Source organism: Pseudochaenichthys georgianus, chromosome 6, assembly GCF_902827115.2.
Source record: "Pseudochaenichthys georgianus chromosome 6, fPseGeo1.2, whole genome shotgun sequence".
Taxonomy (NCBI): Eukaryota; Metazoa; Chordata; class Actinopteri; order Perciformes; family Channichthyidae; genus Pseudochaenichthys; species Pseudochaenichthys georgianus.
Genome location: NC_047508.1, coordinates 43,278,011 through 43,293,973, shown reverse-complemented (window position 1 = coordinate 43,293,973; position 15,963 = coordinate 43,278,011). Strand labels below are relative to the sequence as shown.

At 45.3% G+C, this 15,963-nt stretch overlaps 1 protein-coding gene across 4 annotated transcripts in view; it reads left to right on the top strand.

The window, feature by feature from the left end:
- LOC117447560 (acyl-coenzyme A thioesterase 5-like) overlaps nt 1-8,334 on the top strand; it is a 31,092-nt gene extending 22,758 nt beyond the window's left edge. For all 4 annotated transcript variants that reach the window (XM_034084299.2, XM_034084300.2, XM_071203341.1 and 1 more), the window contains 10 exons: nt 672-873; nt 1,020-1,119; nt 1,279-1,469; nt 1,801-1,970; nt 2,095-2,214; nt 3,102-3,175; nt 5,006-5,099; nt 5,436-5,516; nt 7,570-7,714; nt 7,816-8,334. In XM_034084299.2, coding sequence (XP_033940190.1) covers nt 678-873; nt 1,020-1,119; nt 1,279-1,469; nt 1,801-1,970; nt 2,095-2,214; nt 3,102-3,175; nt 5,006-5,099; nt 5,436-5,516; nt 7,570-7,714; nt 7,816-7,949 — 1,305 coding nt within the window. In that variant the 5' untranslated portion in view covers nt 672-677 and the 3' untranslated portion in view covers nt 7,950-8,334. The remainder of the gene's footprint in view (nt 1-671; nt 874-1,019; nt 1,120-1,278; nt 1,470-1,800; nt 1,971-2,094; nt 2,215-3,101; nt 3,176-5,005; nt 5,100-5,435; nt 5,517-7,569; nt 7,715-7,815) is intronic.
- The last annotated feature ends 7,629 nt before the right edge of the window (nt 8,335-15,963 follow it).

Below are 15,963 nucleotides of genomic sequence, written 5' to 3'. Positions count from 1 at the left end.
TATGCCTGTTTTTAAATGCCATTTAATAATGTATTTATGCTGTATCTATTCTTAAATGTCTTTTCTTTATTATTTTGTAAATCACTTTGAATTGTCGCGTACTGAAAGGTGCTATATAAATAAAATTGCCTTGCCTTTCCTTACCGGTCTATCCTAATTGATATTTTTACTTCTGGTCATGAACTGTTAATCATGACTAAAATAACAAGTCAATGGATACTTAGACTTTCTCTGGAGGTTGGCTGGAATCTTCCTTAGGGATAATTTGAGAAGTTCATTCATCCATGAGGGACTTTGAGTAGAGACCGCTGCTGCTCTTTCGAAGAAAGGATCCAATTGAGGTGGTTCTGGGCCAGGTGGACACCTTGGAATCCCCGTCAGAGCTGGTTAATGTGGTCAGGGAAAGGGAGGTTGTGGGCCCTCTGCTGGAACGGCTACGTCCTGGGACCCGAGGTTAGGGTTTAGATGGATAGTAGTGTTTTTAAGGTGTGTTTACCATTTATTTCCTTAGATTTTAGAGACCCTGGTTGAAGGTTTGCACACAAGTGCCAACTCCAACTAAATAAATACATTAAATAAAATATATTGCACCATCTTTATTTGGAAATAATTGTGGCATCTGTCATTTTTTTATTAATTGTATCGTCTCTTGATATCTTCTGTCCGCTCAGTTCAGGATGGACATGAAACAGCATTGCGTGAAGCTGTCGGTCCAGCCGTCCAGAGGGCTTGTGGATGAGAAGTTCACCGTCTTGGTCCAGAACCTCCTCCCTGGGTTCCAACTGACCATCCACGCCCTCCACCAGTGTGAAGACGGACACAGCTGGGAGGCTTTTGCTCACTACACTGCCGACGCCACCGGTATTGTGAACGGTAAGACCATCAAAATTCAGGAAGATTAATTTAGAGCGATTACTAAAGTTTGTGAATGGCAGCAAAACAAATGTTGTTATTAAATGATGGAGTTGTATGTGAAAATAGAAAAAAGTCAATATTTTGTATCCATTTCACTCCCACAGTTTCACAGGATCCCAGTCTGGGTGGGACATATTCTGGGGTTGAACCGATGGGTCTGCTGTGGAGCCTCAGACCAGCTCCTGGCAGCAAAACTGGGCTCAGGTAGGCCAACAACCATGGGGCTGTTCAGATGACAGTACAGGAACAAATATTATTATTAGGTCCGATTCCAAAACTACCCATACACTACTGCACTCTGTGACAAACTGAACTCCGCCTGTACGTACCATTAGACTTACCTCGTTCCCCTCATTCTTCAAGGTTGAGGAAGATGAACGTCCAGACTCCCATGGGAGTCACCATCTCGGTGTACCAGGGTCACCAGACGGAGGGCTTCTTGGATCAGGTGCTGCTTGCCAGTGTGGTGGTAGAGCGATGGTACATGGCTCCCGGCGTCCGTAGAGTCCCGATAACAGAGGGCAGACTCACTGCGACCCTCTTCCTGCCCTCAGGTAGGACCTGGGGAGATTCTGAAGGGAGGTGTCCTCTGGGGGGAGTTTAGGGGTGACATTTGTGTGACATAGAGAAACTTTAACAATGAAAATGAACCAAATTCAGCATTAGTTATTTGTAACTTTTGGAATAACAAAATGTTTTATCAAACTGAATTCAAGAGTACATCGGTCAAAAGTAATATTATCGATTGCTGATGTACACAAATCTTGATTGAATCTGGAAGACTTTGTGCTTTCAGCAAATAGGGTAAAGCTTCCCAAATAATCCATATATCATTGTATAATTACCGAGCTAGTGATTTTATTTGGTGTCTTGACTCGTCTGAAGGACCTGGTCCTTTCCCCGGACTCTTGGACCTTTCGGGGGCTGGAGGGAAGTTATTGGAGTACCGGGCAGCGCTGCTGGCCTCCCACGGCATCGCCTCCCTGGCCCTCGACTACCTGACAGTTAAAATCACTAGGGAAACTGGTAAAATGGTGGACAATGATTACTTTGAGGTACATCAACCATGTATATCTTGAAAACATGAGATAAAAATGTAAGATAACGCTTTCTGACCAGCAAATACCGTTCTGCATCATCAATGTAGAAGTATATTTTCGACATATTTTCCTGCTGCAGACGGCCTATAGAGTCCTGGAGCAGCATCCTCAGATCCTCGGCAGCAGGATCGCCATCTTGGGTCTTTCCTTCGGCGCCGGTGTCACCCTCAGAATGGCTGTTTACTCCCAGGTTATAAAGGTAACACCATCTATCCATCCATCCATCCATCCATCCATCTAGCTATCCATCCATCCATCTATCCATCCATCCATCTATCCATCCATCCATCCATCTATCCATCTATCCATCCATCCATCCATCTATCTATCCATCCATCCATCCATCCATCTAGCTATCCATCCATCTATCCATCCATCCATCTATCTATCCATCCATCCATCCATCCATCCATCCATCCATCTATCTATCTATCTATCCATCCATCCATCCATCCATCCATCTATCCATCCATCCATCCATCCATCCATCTATCTATCCATCCATCCATCCATCCATCCATCCATCCATCTATCTATCTATCTATCTATCCATCCATCCATCCATCTATATATCTATCTATCCATCCATCCATCCATCCATCCATCCATCCATCTATCTATCCATCCATCCATCCATCCATCTAGCTATCCATCCATCTATCTATCCATCCATCTATCCATTCATCCATCCATCCATCCATCTATCTATCTATCTATCTATCCATCCATCCATCCATCCATCCATCCATCCATCCATCCATCCATCCATCCATCTATCCATCCATCCATCCATCCTTCCATCCATCTATATATCTATCCATCCATCCATCCATCCATCCATCCATCCATCCATCTATCTATCTATCTATCCATCCAGCCATCCAACTGATGTCAGGTGTAGCCTTGCAACTGAATATAACTCCACTAAATGAGAAGCACTCAATATAGCAATATAACCATGTCTGGAGGCTGCTCATTCCGTCGCAGCCAACTGCAAGGGATCAGAACCATGTCACACTTATGTTATCTAACCGATAATCTGATTCTGTCCAGCTGTCTGATCTCTGTATGTGTATGGTCTCCTAGCTCAGATGCGCAGTGTGTATCAGTGGGTGTCATGTGCAGCCGATTGACGGACATGTGGAACAAATTAATGCTAAGTAAGTTCATCTTCTTTCAGTTTTCTCTATGCCTTTCCTGCTCACAAGAGATTATAATTAGAGCCTGAGCTCGACAGAGTCTGAATTAGGGATGGGTATCGTTTGAAATGTATCGATTCCGATTCCGGGTTCTGCTTATCGATTCCAGTTCTTATCGATTCCCCGTTTCGATTCCAACATTGTAAAAGAAAGAGGTCAAACGTTTAGATCACAAACATATCTTTATTCTTTTAAGCTTTAACTGACATTTCTACAAATAAAAAATAAACATGCAATACAAATGTATTGCACAATAGCTGTGCTTTATTTTAACTGAGCTACGCCTGTGGCAAGCTATTAACAGGCATTACACTGTGCCTTTTCTATTTTAGTGTAGTGGAGCCTCACTTCAGAGCGTTTACCGCGATCCATCTTTGGAGTTATGAAGTGACTGAGCTCGTGAACTGTCTACGGGAGGGCGGGGGAGCCTCGCTGCGGGGCAACTGTAGACCTCTGTCGCCTGTGAGCGCAACTTACATGATGCCAGCCGAGTTTCGGTTCCCAACCCTAGTCGGAATGAAGAACTATTGTTTTCCGTGACTATTTTTATTAGGTCTGAGACTGTTTTGTGTGACACCACACGCAAAACAGGCCAAACGACGGGCTAAAGCCCAGAAAAACGGGCCAAATGACAGCAGGTAGCCCGTTCGTGCATAGTGATGTGGGCGCGATAGGATTATTATTATGATTATAATTTTTCGTCTTTTGACCCCCGCAACTTTTATGAAAACTCACCAAATGTTGCAAACACGTCAGAAATGGTGAAATAGACGTTTGGAATGGGTTCCGTAACTTTGCTTAAAAAAATGTGCAAGCCACGGCCACTTCTGTTTTAATGTAAACTCCCCCCACGTTCACCTTCACGTAAATGAAAAAAGTTGGCTACGCATATCTAAAGTGCGGAGACGAACAAAAAAGTCTGGTCCTGAACAGGTCTATGTGCCACTTTTGAGTTTTCTGCACAACCAGGGCCGGCCCTGACCAATTTTCTGCCCTAGGCAAGATTTTAGCTGCCCCCCGCCCTATTTTAAATGAACACAAATACAAAATTATAACCTATAATTGCACACATAAAACATTATTTCAAAAAAAGAACTCTGGTTTTTACTGTAATTTACAATGATTACAGCAGAGGGAGCTGTCTTAATCAAGTGAAGAGAGGGCTGTAATCTACTTCCAATTGTTGCCCTTTTGTGGGCCCGTACCAAACTATCTCCTCCTACAATTTTTATCACATCGACTCCAAATTTGGCCAGTACCATCAGAAGACTTGGACAATCAAAACGTATTGCGCACTGTTGTTGTGTTTTGGTATGGCAAGGTTACTCTATAGCGCCCCCTAGAATACCTCACCATACTTATTTTGGGTTTAGCGATGCATGTACGAAATTTGTCACAGGCGTTAACACGGAGGATCTTACGTAACTGATATGGTTGTCGTATTCTGTGTGGCAGGATGGCTCTATAGCGCTCCCTAAAAACCCTTCACGGTTCAAGGTGTACGTGACACCTACATGTACGATATATTTAAGAGGCATTTGTATCACTGGAAAATCTGATTCCCATGTAGGGAAATCAGTTCAAGCGGTGGCAAGAAGTAGCTTACTTGCGCACATGCACAAACAAATCAAGTTAATGATACGGATTGGTTAGTGACGATGGCGATTCGAGGCTGCACATGCGGGTTCCTGAAGCTTGCAGATTTCATTTTGATTGTAATTACCCTATGAGCAATCTCTGGTGCCACCCTCAAGACAAACGTTGAATCCTTTTCCTTTTCTTCTAAATCAGAAACATTGAGAAGATTCACCTTGATAAGGATAACCAGTCGATCCTTAGAGATATGCTGCTGCCCATCCCAACAGACCCCTCACTCAAAGTGGACGTGAGTACCAGCAGACTCTTTAGAGAGCTTATATTTCTGATTTTTAACTGGGTTTTTCTCCTCGAAGCCCTTTCGGTTGATATAGATAAGAGTTTGTTTGCATTGTGTATTATCACCTGTGTATTCACATTTGTTTTAGACTGAACAACCATGTACATTTTTGCATATGCATTTAATCTCTGCTGATATCTACAAAAAAGTATATGTGGATAAATGTGCTTCTGTAGCTCTGAGTAAAGTGTCAAAGATCCAAACATTAATGATCGCACAGTGATGCGTCATGAAAGATTCTGCAGCAGATGATAAAATCTGAAACGCTGCTGTGTCTCTGAGCAGGTGGGACGACTGCAGTGTCCTCTGCTGCTCGTTGTCGGTGAGGACGATCAGAACTGGCCCTCCTACGAGTCTGCTATAGATGTGAGTGTATTTACAAGATGACATCCTGTGGGAATAAAAAGATTCACCTGGAGGTCTGGGTTGAGGTCGAATAGTCAAAATAATCTGTCTTTTCCTAACCTCAGTGTAAAAAGTAAGGGGTTAACCTCCTGGGACCCAGCCCATTGAAAATGTCCACTGTAGTGGACATTTTGTTAACATGCATCTTCTTTTACGGCCCGTCTACACTACAGCGTCGACAGCGTCGACAGCGTCGAAAGCTCCAATCTGCCCATTCACTTTCAATGGGGTGACGTCACGTAGCCGCGCTTTTTCGCCGAACTGAATTGTGGGTAGCAGAGCGGTCCGTCTCAGGCGTCTGAGACAATGTTCAACTTCTGACGCCGGAGACACCGGAGTAGCCAGCGCCAGCCAATCAAATCCCGTTTCCCAAAATCTGACAGCTGAAGCCGTAGCCAATCAAACCGCGTCTAAGCTGGGAGAGATATTCCGCCGTTCATTTCTATATTTCAAAAAAAGTTGGAGGAGAAACTAAATATCGCCGTAGCAAATCACCCGGTTTTGTATGACCAGACCCTCTTCACCTACCGGGATACAAACCGGAGGAACCAGGCATGGAGGGAGGTGGCAGAGACAGTGGGGGAAACTGGTAGGTTTTCGCCTGTTTGGGGAGTTTATATATATATATATATTGCTCCCATACAATCCCCGGGGTTTTTTGCTTTGTATGTCGGGGGCGGGAGATTCATGTGATTGGTTGTTGGCCGTGTTGCTTGAATAAAATCCCCAAGCTCCAGACACGCCCAGCTCCAAGCTATTTTTGAAGCTGTAGTGTGGACGCTCCGTTACTCTTTTGAGCTACTCTATCAATCCCTGATGTGCTGTACAGAGGACATCCTGGTTTTTCCAGTGATTTCATTAAAATTGCATGCTGGGAAGTTCCTCTTTCTTTTCATCCAGAATGGCTGGCATACGAAAAACAAAATTGTATAGAAGCAGGAGGAGAAGTCAAATAGTGTTGAATAATTGTAATTGTTACCTTGAAAATCCTATATGTTCTTGTTTATTAACACGTGAGGAACTATATAATTAGTTCTGAAAGCAATTAAATAATTCAAGTTTTCAAATAACAGCCCTTTTATGAATGTCCATTCTAGTGGACGTCAGGACCGTCTTCGTGGACTTTATGACTCAATATTGTTGCAGGAGACGGAACTGAAGCAGACATTTTCTTTAATTTTGGCTGTCTTTTCAAACTAATATGGTCCCGAAGTCCTCTACAGTGGACATACTGTAACATTTTAAAATAAAATAAAATAAAAAAAGTCTAAATTGCAAGATGTTTTTTTAACCCTAAATAGGTAGGAAATCACAAAAAAAAGGAAATTGGAAGACACTTTTTTTCCTCGGGTCCCAGGAGGTTTTAAGGAAAGATGTGAAGAATTAATCAGGATGTAGAAAAGAGACTGCAGTGCTAAGAGAATATGACTGCACTTGGGCAAGGTAATTATGATTTTGTTGATATGCATGTTCCGCGTTGGAACCTTAATTTTCCGTAGATGGCCTACTTAAAGCGCATCTAGATACTTGTCCTTGTGTTTTCTATCTTACCTCTTATGATGTTTTATGCTGGCTTCATGAAGGTGAACAACAATGACAATGATATTACTTTATTACCAAAGTTGGAATTGAAATGAAAAAACTAAATTCTAGATATTAAATGAAAGATTTGACAGAAATTTGAAAAGCAATTATTCATATTATTGAAAATATGACTATTTATCAAGATCGAAAACAATACATTGAATTATGGAGGGGTAAAACAGAGCATGTTTCCAACATATTTGAATGTATACGTAAAGACATCTTTTAAAATTCCACTCTCATGAAGTCCTTAGTTTTTGAAAAGCAGCAGATCATCGTGGTAGCCTGAGGTATGTGGCCATGGATTTACAGTTCAGACGTGACAGCAGCAGAAACAGTATAAGATATACATAAAGCATATCCAAAGAATGATGATGAGGCCATTTAATATGAACATATGAGATTATGTGTTTTACTTCCTGTTTTGCAGATGAGAGAGATGATGGAGCGAGCGGGGAACAGCCACCTGCTGACTGTCCTGTCCTATAAGAACGCCGGTCACCTGATCGAACCTCCGTTCACGCCATTTACCCGAGCCAGCACCTTCAAAGCTGTCACTAACCCACCTTTTACGAGTATGTTCCCTTCAGAACAGGAAGATGTTTCTCTCAAAGTTAAGCTAACAAGTCCGGACTTTGAATTTTGACTGCTATAGTTTGGCTTGTTGTCTTTGCAGTGATGGCTCTGTGGGGCGGAGAGCTGGTGGCACATTCTCGCGCTCAGGAAGACGCCTGGAGGAAGACGCTGGTCTTTCTGAGGGAGAATCTGTACGGCGACATGAAACCTGGCGCTTTATTTTCCAACCTGTAACCAAGACAACCATTTAATATTGTAGAGACTGCTGGCACCTTTGGTTCAGGAAGTAAAAGTTATCTTTACCATGCATAATTATAATCACTTTGGCTGCAAATGTGATGGACATGAAATATTCAAGGTTGAATTAGTACAAAAGTAATTTGGTTAAAGTTTTAAATGTATATTGCACTCATCAAAACAAGAGATAATATAATGCCTTCCAAGGAAAGAAAGAAAAAGCACCATATAAACAGTTTGAAATCTTGTTTTGTTATTTTGACGTTTACCTGAATAATTGATCCTCCTATTTGTTTGTATATTTTTCGCACACCGGGACAGAGTTGCACTCTGCATCTCGTTATACTCTGTGTATAGTGACAATAAAAGGCTTTAACTTTAACTTTAACTCTCTGAAATATCAGCACCTAACTGTATCTGTGTAATGAGTCCTGAGAACTTTTTGTATTGTCTGGAACTATACAAAAGGTTGGTATTATCTGTTATATAATAAGGTAGTTTCTGTTAAAAGCCCCTGCTTCAAGTGATAGAAGGATCAGACCAACTCATCGACCCAGCAAGGATTGGTTTCAAGAGGAACTTTTTGATCCCTCCTATTCCCTTGTTTGTTGTTTGAAAGACTGAAGTAGCTCCCAGGGCAGAGTACAGACCACGGGAAGCTAATGCTGAGCCCTGGTTAATCACTACAATACCTGGGTGGATAAAGGACTCTTTAACACTCCAGATTGTAACTCAAAGCCTGGTAGCCTCCTGCCTGCTAGCACTCGGCTCAACTCCAGCCTACCACCTAGTCATTCTGGCTTGGGTCCCCCCCAACAAAGATTACAATTGATACTTGGTCCTTCCATATTTTGATTAAATTAAAACTCATCCCATTCTTAACAAATGGTACATCCCCTCCACATTTGACTGAGTGAGGTTGCTGTGGGAGGAGATTACAGTTCCACAACATATTAAACTGGACTTCTGATAGTTTACTCTAAGAAAACAACTTGTTCTTGGACAGTTTGATTAAGGTCATAACAGTGTTTGCAGGCGCTTAGACGACTTCAAAACCAAGAGGAGGTCAAACCAACTGTCAAGAAGGCAAACCTGAACACAAGCTTGAAAGGTCAGAAAGTGATTATTTCAGTTTTTTTAAAAGTGTGAAACTTTTTTTGTGGACTTTTTAACAGTATTTACAGGTGACTACAGAGCTCTAGGATATTGATTTCATTTGGAGCCGTTTGCCCCTTCAGTACAAGCAATGCTCTGTCTGTACACGACTGGCTCTTCTGTGGTTGTTTTGAAGGGGGACAACAATGCCAAACATGGAGTATTTTAAACTTAAGTACTGTGGTAGAGGAAGCATTCGGATACTATACTTAAGGGAAATTATTTCACTGATCCACACCGTATTTTACACTCATACTGCACTGCATTTCAGAGGTAAATACTGTATTTTATTATCAGAATCAGAATTCAGTTTTTGCCGAGTAAGAAGACAACAGGCTTTTGTATGACATTGTTTTATATTGTAAAACCTCAAATCAGAGCTAAGCCAGAAGGCAAAGCTCTCTCTACCGGTCTTGTTATGATTCTGTTTAGTTTTGTTTTTGTTGTGTGCTTTTTCCAACCCAGTCTCATACAAAAACGTGTAATAACTACGTTGGTCCACAACGTAGGACGTAGTATTTCTACGAAAACGCCTCTGAAATTGTAAACATTTTTCACCATTCATTCCATTGGCTGGCGTCTATGTCACGTGATCTTCACATTTCTCCCTTCAGAAAAACGTAGGGATCTTACAATTTCAGAGGCGTTTTCGTAGAAATACTACGTCCTACGTTGTGGACCAACGTAGTTATTACACGTTTTTTTGTGAGACTGGGTTGGCTTTTTCCTGTCTCACCCCTCCCTTCTCTGTTTTCCACTGCAGGGCTGGTGTGTGACAGGGAGTTGGCTGGCTCCTCCCAGGAGCAGATGAGGCACACCTGTTTCCACTCACCTCTTCACCTGTAGATATAAAATCCCGGTGCTCATGCCTCTTCCCTGTCAGATAAGTCCTCTGTGTTTCGACCCTCCGGTGTGTCTCGCTGCTCTCCTCGTCTTGTGGATTCTTTGTTCGGATTTTTGCCTCCTGTCCCTGACGACTCAGTACCAGCCAACTTCCTGACTCCACTGCCGTCTTTTTTCTGTTTTCTGCTTGAATAAAGCTTTTGTTTTTGTACCATCTCTCTCCAGTCTTTTGCTTTGGGGTCCAACATTCTATAGGCCTTAACAGGTCTATCCTCATTTCTAGTCTTACCTCTGGTCATGAAGGGTTAATCATGACTAAAAAACAAGTCCATGGATACTAGTGGCCAAAATGGGTTTTCTTCGGAGGGTGGCTGGCCTCTTCCTTAGGCAAGGCAAGGCAAGGCTATTTATACAGCACCTTTCAACACAAGGTAATGAAAAGTGCTTTACAAAAAGCAAAGACATTAAGAACATTAAGAAATAAAATGGCATTTAAAAACAGTCATTTAAAAGCAACGATAATAAAATATACATAAAAAATACATGAATAAAAGTTACAGTGCAAGATATGAATAGTTCAATTAAACCATTTCACTCCCACAGTTTCACATGATCCCATCGGGCGGGACATACTCTGGGGTTGAACCGATGGGTCTGCTGTGGAGCCTCAGACCAGTTCCTGGCAGCAAACTGGGCTCAGGTAGGCCAACAACCATGGGGCTGTTCAGGTGACGATACAGAAACAAATGTTATTATAAGGCCCTATTCCAAACCGACCCCTACAACCTCACACTCTGCCTGTTTTCTTAGTTAAAGGTCCCATGCATATGCATGACATGCTTTTCCGGTTATTACCCTTGTGTGCTTGTGGGTTATTACCCTATGTAGCTTTTTATGCATGTAAACGGTCTGCAAAGTCACAAACCCTCAAAGTACACCCTGTCGCGAGTGTAAACTCTAACACAGAAAATACCTGTCTATGCTGCCCCAGAACGCCTCGTTGGAGATTTCTCTTTTTCCTCCTGGTCATAGTGACGTAACGCCGACAAAACAGTCCGCGGAGCTCCGCACGCACGCACGCACGCACGCAAGGCTTCGCCCTCTAAGGCTATCGCTATTGGGTAATCTTATTCCACGCCCACCTACGACGTGGGCCCCACCTCCAGGCTCACTTCCGTATAAATAGGAAGTAGGCCCAACAATCCACTCCTACTTTTCTTCAGCACTCCGTTGCGAGTCGGGCTACATTATGAGCTTTGACAGGCACTCACGGTGTGAGTCCTGCCTGGGAATAGAGCATGCGAACGCTGCTCTCACTCCCGGGGTATCATGCTCGCATTGTGCCCGGCTGCCGCTGGCCCTCAGACAGCAGAGAGCGGACGCTCTCGCTGCTGCAGCTGCCGAGGACGATTGGCCTGTCCAGAAGGAGTACTCCGGGGACAAAGCCCTTGATTTCCTGGATCCGAATGGCGGGCACGAGTCGGACGACTACGTCCCCTCCATTCAGGGCTCACTGGGTGAGGAGTCTCCCCTATCTCTCCCCTCCGGACGGAGGAGACAGGTAGGGGACCCGGTGTAGGTCCGGTGTATGATCCCATGATCCCTATCTCCGCCAACACGGCGTTACCGTCGATTGGCGGGATTCTCCTGGAACTTCCGGAGATTATACCCAAGGCGGCCGCCTGGAGAACTCTCCCCGTTCCCCTAGCTCAGGAGAGCTCGCCTCGGATGACATGTCCGGGGTGTTCTCCCGGGTACACAGGGTAAGGAGTGACCCGGTCTGGCCCCGCTTCCCGGCCATAAGGAAGTACCTGGAGGGGGCAGCAGAGGACTCTGGAGCAATGAGGGCTCCGATAGGGACATACGTGCCCCTCACGAGAGTGGTGGGATTCACGGATGTGGGTTTCCCGACCGTGCCTCCTCTAGAGCCGAACCTCACAGCGTTCTTTGGGGCTAGGCAGGCCAGCGCAGTTACCGGACGGCAACCTATGCTGGCTGCCACCAAAGATCGGTTTGTCGCCCGACAGAATGCACCAGTGTGCGTTTCAGGCGTCAGCGGCGGCGAACAACATAGCGTTGCTGTCAAACTCCATGGTGGAAATGTCGGAGCGGTCAAAAACGATGTCCTCAGTGGAGGCTGAGGAGATAGGGAAGGCGGCCAGTACTGCGCTTACACTGTGCGCAGCAGTCGCAGTCTTGCAGGCGCGGATTGCGGCATGGGAGACACAGGTCTCTCTGGCTACAGCAGGGGAATATACTGGAGGGTGCAGGAAAGGATCTGCTGGAGGCTCCAATCAGTCCGGACGGACTATTTGGACCACAGTTCCACACCATGGTGGAGATCATGAAATCTGCGACAGAGCAGGCAGATGACATAAGGTGTCACGCTAGCTGGCTTAGAGACAAACGGCCTCAGCGACAGCAGCGACAGCAGCGAAAGCAGCCCCCGCAACAGTCTCAACGGGGGCAACGGGGGCAGCGCGGACAGCGGCGAGAACAGCAGCGGCAGCTCCGTCCCAGGTCTCCGCTCCTCCGCCGCAGAGACAGGATCTGAAGGCGACGAGCCGGAGGGGAAGGAAGAACCCCCGCTCCTGGTCTGCTCCTCCGAGTGAACCTCTGAGGAAGCAGAACCGAAGATGAATCTTTGGGGGGGTTATGTGGGAAGAGAGAATTGTTAATAAAAAGAATGATTCAAATCTCAACAGTGTGTCTGTAGCAACTGTGTCTCATGTATCCCCCACACTAGTCAGGCCGGCTGCCATTAATCCATTGATTAAAAGGCAGCAGGATTTGTTGCATAAACCCTCTGCTTTTAACCTGTCAGTCAAAAGACAGAGGGACTCGCCGTTTGAGCCAGCGGTTTCTAATCTGTCGGTTCGGTTAGCAAACAGCTAGGCTCGCTGTATAAGCCTGCGGTATTTAACCAGTCGGTTATAAGACAGCAGGGCTTGACATATAAATCGCCGCATATAAATCGCCGCTTCTATCGTTTCGGGTAACAAGCAGCGCGGTTTTTCCTCTGTCTCAGTTGTGCCTACACACAGTCGTATTAAGCCTTGCGCGGCTATTACGCACGAGGTGAAAAGCACTGCACACACCTCCGTGAGTGGGAGCATAAATCCTGTTTATGAGCTTTTTTATAAACAGAGACAGGATGAGAGTTGGCGTGTGATGCAGCGTGTGGAGAACCCTGCACAGCCCTTTAGGGCGGGGCCCCCCTTGGGTTGCTTCACAAGCAACGGCGGCGAGGGCTCTGGCATGGCTTGTCACCATGACTACCACAGCACAACAATAATAATAATAATAATATATTTTATTTATAAGCGCACTTTTCATTTGCGTAAACAAAACTCAAAGTGCTACAAAATTAAAAATTAAAAAGGGTGAAACAAAACAACAATAAAAAAAACATAATAAAAGCTGTGACATTCATGCCCGCATGGCATAATGTGGGGGATTTAAAAATCTAGTTAAAGGCTATTCTAAAAAGATGCGTTTTTAGGCCTTTTTTGAAAGCCTCCACAGTCTGTGGTGTCCTCAGCTGGCTTGGGAGGGCATTCCACAATCTCGGAGCAGCGGAGCAGAAGGCTCGGTCTCCCATGGTCTTCAGTTTTGTCCTTGGTGGGATGAGGAGGTTTGCCTTTACTGAACGTAGGTTCCTCGTGGAGGTTTGTGGGGTGAGCAATTCCTTGATGTAGGAGGGAGCATTTCCATATATGCACTGATGAGTGAAGAGGGTGATTTTGTAGTCAATCCTGAGTGAGACCGGGAGCCAGTGCAGTGATTTGAGGATGGGTGTGATGTGTTCGTACTTCCGCACTCTCATCAGGATCCTAGCAGCTGTGTTTTGGATGTATTGCAGCTTCTGGATGTTCTTGCTAGGAATCCCAATGAGAAGTGCGTTACAGTAGTTCAGCCTGGAGGAGACAAAGGCGTGGACAAGCTTTTCAGCATCTGGCAGACTGAGTGTGGGGCGGAGTTTCGCAATATTTCTCAGGTGGTAGAAAGAGGTCTTGCATATTTGCTTGATGTGGGCCTCAAAGGTCAGGTGAGGATCCATTTTAACTCCCAGATTGGTAACCGTTGTTGAGAGTGGGATGTTCTGACCGGAGAAGGTGATGCTGGTGATGGCAGATGAACAGACCTGATGTGGAGTGCCAATAAGAATGGCTTCAGTCTTGGAGCTGTTTAGCTGGAGGAAGTTGTGCTTCATCCACACCTTTATCTCCTCCAGGCATCTGGTTATTGTTGATGATGGCAGAGGTGCAGAGGGGGTTGGGTTTGCTCTGATGTAGAGTTGTGTGTCATCAGCATAGCAATGGAAAGATATTCCATGCCGGCTGATGACACGACCAAGGGGGGATATGTATATGGTGAAAAGGGTGGGGCCAAGGACTGATCCTTGGGGACACCGCAAGTCACAGAGTGAGTTCTTGATTTAGCCGCTCCCAAGGTGACGTGCTCAGTCCTCCCGGTGAGATAGGAGGTGAACCAGTTTAAGGCAGAGTCAGAGAGTCCAATTGTAGTGTGAAGACGGTGGAGTAGGATGTCATGGTCGACGGTATCAAATGCTGCAGTTAGATCCAGGAGGATGAGGAGAGATGGAGATCCGGTGTCAGCTGTCATCAGCAGGTCATCGGTCACCCTGACTAAGGCAGTTTCTGTACTGTGGCCCTGGCGGAAACCAGACTGGAATTTTTCAAATAGTTTATTCAGTGTTAGATGTTCCTGGATCTGAATGGCAACTACTTTCTCCAGTACCTTGGATAGGAATGGCAGGTTGGAGATGGGTCTGTAATTGGCTAGGACTTCAGGGTCTAAAGTGGGTTTTTTGAGGAGTGGTTTGATGACAGCAGCTTTTAATGGTGGTGGAACATGACCAGACTGGATGGACTGGTTTATCACTGAAGTGATCAGCGGACTTATGGCATCAATGTTCGATTTAACCAAAGCTGTGGGAAAGGGGTCCAGGGCACAGGTGGAGGGTTTCATCTTTTTGATGATGGCCTCAACTTCATGCTGCGAGATGTTAGTGAAGCAGCAAAGAGGCTGGGTCGGTCCAGGCTGGGGGTTGACGGTCAGGACTAGCAGAGCAGCGGAGTTTGTGAGGAGAGAGCGGATGGTCTCTACCTTTTTCCTGAAAAATGTGATGAAATTATCACACTGCTCCTCTGTGGTGTCTTTGTGTAGCGGAGTCTGAGGTTTGAGGAGATGGTTTATGGTGGAAAAAAGTAGCTTGGAGTTGCCAGGGCTATTGTTGATGATGGCGGAGTAGAATTTTGACCGTGTGTCTCTGAGGGACTTTGCGTAGGCATTTTGGTGGTCCCGGTATGCCTGTCTGTGAACAGAGAGGCCTGAAGCCTTGAAGCGCCGCTCAAGGACACGCCCCGCTGTCTTCATTTTCCTCAGCTCGCAGGTGTACCAGGGGGCTGACCGTGAGAAAGTGACTGTTCTAGTTTTGACAGGGGCGTGGAGATCCAGGAGACTGCTCAGAGAAAAACAGGTACGCCCGCTCAGCGTGGAGGCGGCTATGTTTAATGGACGGATGGATGAGCAGGCTGATCAGCAGAGGTTACTCTCTGTAATTTGCCTCATCCCAAGAACAGTGTCTTGCGCTCCAGACGGAGCTGCGGAAACTCCTGTTAAAAAGAGCAATCTCCAGGGTTCCGCAAGGGGAAGAAAATCAGGGGTTTTACTCCCGTTATTTTCTTATCCCGAAAAAGACCGGGGGAATGAGACCCATCCTAGATCTGTCAGCATTCAACAAAGTGATACAGAAAAGACTGTTTCACATGCTGACAATCAAACAGGTAATGGAGTGTGTGCACCGGGGAAATTGGTGCATTTCCATAGACCTAAAGGATGCTTACTTCCACATAACCATCATCCCAAAACACAGGAAATTCCTGCGATTTTCATTCCAGGGAATAGCGTACCAGTTCAATCCACTGCCGTTTGGATATTCCCTGGCTCCACGCACTTTTTCAAAGTGTGTAGAGACGGCGCTGGAGCC